The sequence below is a fragment of the Aegilops tauschii genome, chromosome 3, assembly GCF_002575655.3.
Source record: "Aegilops tauschii subsp. strangulata cultivar AL8/78 chromosome 3, Aet v6.0, whole genome shotgun sequence".
Taxonomy (NCBI): domain Eukaryota; kingdom Viridiplantae; phylum Streptophyta; class Magnoliopsida; order Poales; family Poaceae; genus Aegilops; species Aegilops tauschii.
This window is the reverse complement of record NC_053037.3, coordinates 526619598-526627555: the sequence shown is the minus strand read 5'-3', so window position 1 is coordinate 526627555 and position 7958 is coordinate 526619598. Positions and strand designations below refer to the sequence as shown.

The 7958-nt window shown below is 50.5% G+C and overlaps 1 protein-coding gene across 1 annotated transcript; it reads left to right on the top strand.

The window, feature by feature from the left end:
• The first annotated feature begins 3790 nt into the window (after positions 1–3790).
• Positions 3791–6772, top strand: LOC109757746 (bidirectional sugar transporter SWEET1a). Its single transcript, XM_020316571.4, has 6 exons — positions 3791–4116; positions 4227–4263; positions 4722–4817; positions 5450–5729; positions 5843–5962; positions 6225–6772. The coding sequence occupies exons 1-6, from the start codon at positions 4080–4082 to the stop codon at positions 6462–6464; spliced, it is 810 nt and encodes a 269-aa protein (XP_020172160.1). The 5' UTR covers positions 3791–4079; the 3' UTR covers positions 6465–6772.
• The last annotated feature ends 1186 nt before the right edge of the window (positions 6773–7958 follow it).

Genomic DNA, 7958 nt, shown 5'->3' with positions numbered 1-7958 from the left:
TCAATGTGACTAAGGCGTTAGTCACGGGATCATGCATTGCGGTACGAGTAAAGAGACTTGCCGGTAACGAGATTGAACAAGGTATTGGGATACCGACGGTCGAATCTCGGGCAAGTAACATACCGATTGACAAAGGGAATTGTATACGGGATTGATTGAATCCTCAACATCGTGGTTCATCCGATGAGATCATCGTGGAACATGTGGGAGCCAACATGGGTATCCAGATCCCGCTGTTGGTTATTGACCGGAGAGGCGTCTCGGTCATGTCTGCATGTCTCCCGAACCCGTAGGGTCTACACACTTAAGGTTCGGTGACGCTAGGGTTGTAGAGATATGAGTATGCGGAAACCCGAAAGTTGTTTGGAGTCCCGGATGAGATCCCGGACGTCACGAGGAGTTCCGGAATGGTCCGGAGGTGAAGAATTATATATAGGAAGTCGAGTTTCGGCCATCGGGAAAGTTTCGGGGGTCACCGGTATTGTACCGGGACCACCGGAAGGGTCCCGGGGGTCCACCGGGTGGGGCCACCTATCCCGGAGGGCCCCATGGGCTGAAGCGGGAAGGGAACCAGCCCTTAGTGGGCTGGGGCGCCCCCCATGGGCCTCCCCCCTGCGCCTAGGGTTGGAAACCCTAGGGTGGGGGGGTGCCCCATTTGCCTTGGGGGGCAAGTCTCCCCCCTGGCCGTCGCCCGCCATGTAGATGGGTTCCTGGCCGGCGCCCCCCCTCCCAGGGGGGCTATATAAAGGGGGGGAGGGAGGGCAGCAGTACTACAGCCTTTGGCGCCTCCCTCCTCCCCTGCAACACCTCTCCCTCTCGCAGAAGCTCGGCGAAGCCCTGCCGAGATCCCGCTACATCCACCACCACGCCGTTGTGCTGCTGGATCTCCATCAACCTCTCCTTCCCCCTTGCTGGATCAAGAAGGAGGAGACGTCGCTGCTCCGTACGTGTGTTGAACGCGGAGGTGCCGTCCGTTCGGCACTCGGTCATCGGTGATTTGGATCACGGCGAGTACGACTCCATCAACCTCGTTCATTGGAACGCTTTCGCTCGCGATCTACAAGGGTATGTAGATGCACTCCTTTCCCCTCGTTGCTAGTATACTCCATAGATGGATCTTGGTGAGCGTAGGAAAATTTTAAAATTCTGCTACGATCCCCAACAGGCTATGCATGTCGGTCAGGTGAGGACTCCTCAGGAACTGTTCAATCTCAGACACTCCAACCTTAGAGTCATTGTTGAGAGGGCCTTTGGAGCTCTGAAGAACATGTTTAAGATCCTCGATCAGAAGCCATTCCACCCTTACCCTACCCAGGTGAAGCTTGTTCTTACATGTTGCATCATTCACAACTGGATCCTGCAATGGGGAGTTGATGAATTTTTGCCGGAGGAGGAAGATGTGACTCCTGATGAGGTGATCAGCTCTGGCCATGGTGTGGAGGCGTTCGACAACGAAGCGTGGAAGAACAAAAGGTTGGAGTGGGCTCAGGCAATGTGGGATAACAGAGGTCAGACAAGAATCTGAAGCAGAAGAACAAGTGGAAGAAGAAGAAAGAGGCAGCAGCAGAAGCGAGGAAGAGTAAGCATCACATCATCGGCAGAGGAAGAGGAAGAGGAAGCACCTAGTTATCATCATTGAACTATCCTTATTCGGCCATGTTGGCTCTTAATAACTTGTATTGTCATTTGCTAGTAGCTAGGATAAACTGCCATTTGTTTCCTAGTTAGGACAAAACAATGTTCAATGTGTGTGGTAAGATCACCACTAATGAGAAGTGGTGATCACATCTTTAGCCATTTGCAACCAAACAACGTGTTGTTTGTTTAACAACAGCGACACAGGCAACCAAACAACGTGCTGACTAGTTGATTCCCTCATGCAGAAAGCCTAATGCAGGCAACCAAACTATGTGCAGATGTTGATCTTTAGCCCGCATTTGCCCAACCAGGCTCAACTAGGACAAGTATGCAAAATGACCTAAAATAGAGATGTGAACCAAACAGGCCCCATCTGATTTTTTTCATTTCAAAACGAGCCCTGAACTGCGTCTCATGGCTCTATCAACAACTTCCCGGCCTTTGTTCATGGGCGCATCATCGGTGAATGCGGGGGGGGGGGGGGGGGAGAAAATCTCGCCACCCATAAGGATTCAGCTGTAATTCTATTTTTCTATAAAGGTATGTTTGCAAGGACTTGTGATACTTAATATATGACCTGTTCGTAAAAAAGTGAGTTTTACAGGACAAAGAGCACATATAAGAAGGGACGGTGACCAACTACTCTTCATCACATTATGTATTGCCGAGGCAACCGAGCCAACGATAAGCATGGTGTCGGTTGGAGATGGCAAGATGAGCTTTCCGCACCGTAGTGCTCCCGCAACACATTTGAAGAAGCAACAGTAAAAATGGGAGGGTGTCCCCCTCCCCCGCCCTCTCAGTTGTGGTATAATCTTTAAAGGATTTTGTGTAGAGTCTCACGTTAAGGTGCAACCCCCACCCTCCACAATTCTCCGCTAGCTCCGCCACTAACCCGGTGCTTCCAAAGACCCGAGCATCACAAGAGAATAAATGCCCATGTCGTTTCTCAAAGGGATCCTGACCAGGGCTGGGTAGCAGTGGAGCAGCCTCATGTGAGCATCGGCCGGGTATTGACCATGAACAACGTCCTGAAAGCTCACGGTGATAAGACATGCGAAGATGATATGCGTCATCGTTTCCTCCAGGGCGACACGGGTGGGGCAGACATCCTCTGCAACAGTTAGGATTTCCATCTTTTGTAGCGTCAATCTCGAATGGATCCGGGACAGAACGAGCAACAACCGAAGAACTTCACTCCCTCGCCAAGGGCGGGGTGGGGTGTGTACAAACAAAGTCCACGAACAAGGCATCAAAGCAGTAATTCGATACCGGGAGGACGTGTTGAGCCTGCCTTTGAGGCTCGTGCATGTCGTTAGTCTGTTATTTGCGAAGTCCGTCAGTGTCATCTTGACGAGCTCGTTGGATAGTGAGGTAGCTGATTCTTCCCGATGTGGGTGAGGGGGCCATTGGCGCCGGGGGGGAGGGGCACAGAGAATCATGTGTCACATGGTCGCGGAGGGTTCGAAGCATGAGAGAACAGCACGGGGAGGTGGTTGCAAATAACTCCACATCCAAGACAATTATCCAGCAAAAATGTAGTATGGGTGCCGCCACCAACGAAGACCATTGAAATGCCTCCGTATAGCGGCATCGCCCACATAAAAATCGACAGGATGATCCATTCCTAAACAAACATGAAAAATAAAAAATGCAACTTTTCGAGATTAAAAAAAATAGACGTCGGAAAAACTTCTCTTCAACTCGGAATCGCAAAATACAGTGCCCTACTCAAGACTTAAAAGCTGGGAGAAACGATTTCACGGTGGCCTCTCCCATCCGCTACAGTGGCCACCATAGTGGGCAATCGCGGAAATCTTTTAGGCAGGAGAGATGAGTTCTAGAGGTTGTTGCTGATTTTGGAGTCGTTTGAAGAGATTTATACATACACGATACTCTCACGACACTTATGTTAGAGCGGTTACTTTTCCGAAGGAAATGACAGTGTCTTGTACCGATGGATTAATGACCGTACGATGTACTCCATCTGTAATACGTATATAGGAACTTCTTTTTGACAGAGTACGTGCCAGTGTTGCTGAATTATCACTGTCGGAGCGTATTTGTGTTTCCCACCGAACATTCTTTCGTCACGCAGGAGTAGATAAGCTCGAAATGAATAAGCAAGCCCACTCTCTGCATCCTGCTCACCTCTCTCTGTTCCCTATATATCGTCTCTCGCACCCCTTCAGTCCAGCCACACATCACCGCAGACGCAGAGAAAGACACGCCGCATTCGTAACGCTAGCTCCCGTGTTGCCTAGCGCGGTACTGATTACCGAGCCGTTGGGAGCTGAGAGCTACTCGGTGCAGCTGAGTGCCCGAGTACTCCTCTGTCCTCTCCACTCCCCCCCTCTCCTCCTCTCTCTCTCGGCCGAGAAGGATAGATAGACCTAACCTCTCCCTCTCCCCCGCCGCGTTCTTGGGGTAGACGCGCCGAGATGGAGCATATCGCGAGGTTCTTCTTCGGGGTCTCAGGTGAGCGAGCGCCATGGCCGATGTTCTTCTTCCCTCTGTTTGGCGTTCTTTTTTTCTTCATCTTCTTTTGTGGATTGGTCTGAGTCTGACGGCTGTTTTTCATTTGGCAGGCAATGTTATCGCTCTGTTCCTCTTCCTGTCGCCGGTGTAAGTGCTCCTGTGGCGCATAGCCTCCTTGATTTCCTCTGTTTCCTTTCGCTGAGCTCTTGCGGTGTGAGCACAAACATGGAAACAGAAGGACCTGTGAATGATATAGCGCTCTGTTCTTGGAAAGTGCCAGCCTTCTCTGAACTTTGCTTTCCTCTCCACGCACCATTTCGTTCTTTCTCGAAGAGTGGTTCTGAGAAACCAACCAGTCAGCACATGAAACCCTGCAGATCTTTGATGCTGACTGAAAGTTAGAATCTGTGTACCATCTATCTAGAGACAGACTAACTAACTCTCATGTCGCACTCCATTGTTGTTATTTTTTTTTTAGAAAAGGAGGATGACCCCTAATTAATTATTTCCTGAAGCTCTGATCTACATTTCCTGCTTTTCTCGGCGTGCTCGATTAATATTTTCTTCTGAGCGGTGAGAAATCCTTGTGTGCTGTGTTGCTGCAGCGTCACCTTCTGGAGGATCATCAAGAGGAAGTCGACGGAGGACTTCTCCGGCGTGCCATACAACATGACGCTGCTCAACTGCCTCCTATCCGCATGGTAACCAACCGCTCCCCAACCCACACGCTTCACTCTGCTGGTACCGGTAGAAGGCTAGATAGACACACCGGCCTTTTCTCTAAAAAGTAGCGGCAACAACACAGCCTTCGCATGCACGACTGATTCTTCGGTTCTTCCATGCCATTTTTCACAAAAGCAGCTTAATTCACAATGAAAAATTCCGTGCTTGCAACCTGCAAGGGTCACCTGCTGGATCTGTTCTGGGCATGTATATTCAAACATGTGAGCGAACAGTGCAGAAGAAACACTGCAGCTGATGGAACCAGGAGTGAGTTTTTTTTTTCTTCTTTTGAAAGGAACCAGGCGTGAGTTGGCTCCTAGCGTAGATGACTAGCCTGTGTCCGGTTTCCTCTGTAGATGGAAAGCTGGTGCTGGGCCCATTTACCAGCACCGGGACAGTGACTGGTACCACGGGCCCGGGAACGATAAATTTGTGCTGCACGGTTCGTGCACGGCCACCCTGGCCTGTCGGCGTTGCCAGCCGGGCAGTGACGTGTCCTCGCGTTCATGTGTTTCTACTTTGCACCTAGCTCGATGGAAAAAGGGTTTTCTGGTTACGATTTCAGTGTGTTTGGCAGGTAAAAATAATGGTTTTGTTGGGTGGATTAAAGGTACGGGCTGCCGTTCGTGTCCCCGAACAACATCCTGGTGACGACGATCAACGGCGCGGGGTCGGTGATCGAGGCAATCTACGTGGTCATCTTCCTCATCTTCGCGGAGCGCAAGGCCAAGATCCGGATGCTGGGCCTCCTCAGCGTGGTCACCACCATCTTCGCCACGGTGGTGCTGGTGTCGCTGCTGGCGCTGCACGGCAAGGCTCGCACGGTCTTCTGCGGCCTCGCCGCCACCGTCTTCTCCATCTGCATGTACGCCTCGCCGCTCTCCATCATGGTACGCACGCACGCACGCACGCACGCAGACACACAGACTAATTGTAATTGATTTACCTCTAGTTTTCATCCATGTATTCAGTCATGACCCATGCATGCGTGTGTGCACTGCAGAGGTTGGTGATCAAGACCAAGAGCGTGGAGTACATGCCGTTCCTGCTGTCGCTCTCCGTGTTCCTCTGCGGCACCTCCTGGTTCATCTACGGCCTGCTCGGCCTCGACCCCTTCATCTACGTACGTCATCTCTCTTCTCCACCCCTGCCAAGCCAAGATCCCATCGACATGTCGTTCTGATCCATGATCCATCCATGTCGTGCTGGCCGATGGGTACTAGCAAACCCATGCACTGCACGGCCGGTACGGTGTGCGCTGCACTGCTAGCTGTAGCCATTGAATGCTCCAGCGAGACATGCGGCGCATTGCTGGAGTACAACATGTAGTTCAAAAGTAAAAAAAAGAAGCTGACACGTATTTTTACGCGCGCGCATGCATGCAGATCCCCAACGGGTGCGGGAGCTTCCTGGGCCTGATGCAGCTCATCCTCTACGCCATCTACCGGAAGAACAAGGGCCCCGCTGCCGGCGCCGTGCCGGCCGGCAAGGGGGAGGACGCCGGCGACGAGGCCGACGAGGTGGAGGACGCCAAGAAGGCGGCCGCGGCGGTGGAGATGGGCGAGGCAAAGATCAAGGTCAATGACGACACCGCCGTCGTCGACAAGGTCGCCGCCCAGGTGTAGCCGCCGCTGCACAGAGAGAGTGTGCATGAGGTGACAGCAGCATAAGGCCGCTGCTTAATTAGTTGGTAGAGCTGTTATGCTAAGCAGATCGTCGGTGTCTGCCTTGTTGATTTGTTTCTTGACATGGTACGTACGTACATTTGCCAGAAAGCTGGTGCTCTCTCCCCAAAGGCCAGCCTACGGGAGAGCTATGAGACAGTACTCCGAAAATCTCAAATTGTAACTGCAAGTGTGAATTACCTCTGCTCTGTTTCTGTGTGTTGTACTCCTCCAAAGATCAAAGTTGGTTTTTGCCCCCTGGAAACAAACCCAAGAAACTTTTGCTTTCCTCTCATAAATAAACCAGCATCTCCAACGCGGACTCTTAAACCACTCGCATCCGTTCGGACCGTGCTGTTTGAATGTGTCTTGCCGTCCAACGCTGTCATTTTGATTGTCGGTATCTGCCTTCTTGATTTGATTCTTGATGACTTTATACGTACGTACATTTTGTTGGAAATATGAGCAATTTACCGAATAATTTTATTAACAGAAATACTAGATAAAGTATGACTAATATAGCAGAGATAAAACAAGTTATGCAATCTGACAGAGAGAAGGTAATAGCATCTGCATATATGAATTAGAACCAAACACATCTAGAGCAAACATAACCTCAAACAGAAAGAGCATAAGAACGTACGAAACAGCAGCAGAAGCATTGGTCTTGGGTCGACATCCTCGCCAGCCATGTTGTTGAAGAGGTTGTCGACGCCGGGGAAGAAGTTGTCGTGGTGTCTTGAGCGTCCGTGATGATCTGGTCAGTAGTCACGCAGAGCGCTCCCAAAAACCTTATCACCTTATCACCCTTCTCCCGTACATGACTCAAAGAGGTGAGATTTCGGAGGCCTACTGTCCCGACATAAGCTCAGTGGTTCGGAACGGTGGCAAGAGGATACTACAGCAAAACGTTTCAGCAACCCGCGGCGCGTCGTGACGACGAGGCGTGGCGTGCGGCAGAGGAGGGGCGCGCGTGAATGCCCCTCTTGTGTTTTGTGCGCAGTACAGGACGCTTGTACTTTCATCCCATAATTTCAGAATCTCAGAAGATGCTTTAAGACGAAAATTCAACTTGTTTGCCCGGGCTCATCTACACCCGATAAAATAAAAAAAATGATTTTTTTTGGGTGGTGCAAAATGCTCAAAGGCGTGATGTTCATGCAAAAATTCAGGTGTTTGGACATTGGAGGAGCTGCAAAATTTCGGGGTGTTTGAACATTCGAGGAGGTCCTGACAAAAAAGTCAAAATCATATGTGAATAGTGTTGTTTTCAAAAGTTTCTCAGACACCCAAAATCTATCTTTTTCATCACGAGCTCCTCGAATGTCCAGACTTCACCAAATTTTACACGGACAACACGCACATAAGCATCTTGCATCACAAAATTATTTACATTTTTTACTATTTCAAACGCTTTTACTGTTCACATCCGGCCTCATCTGAGCCCGGGTGCAG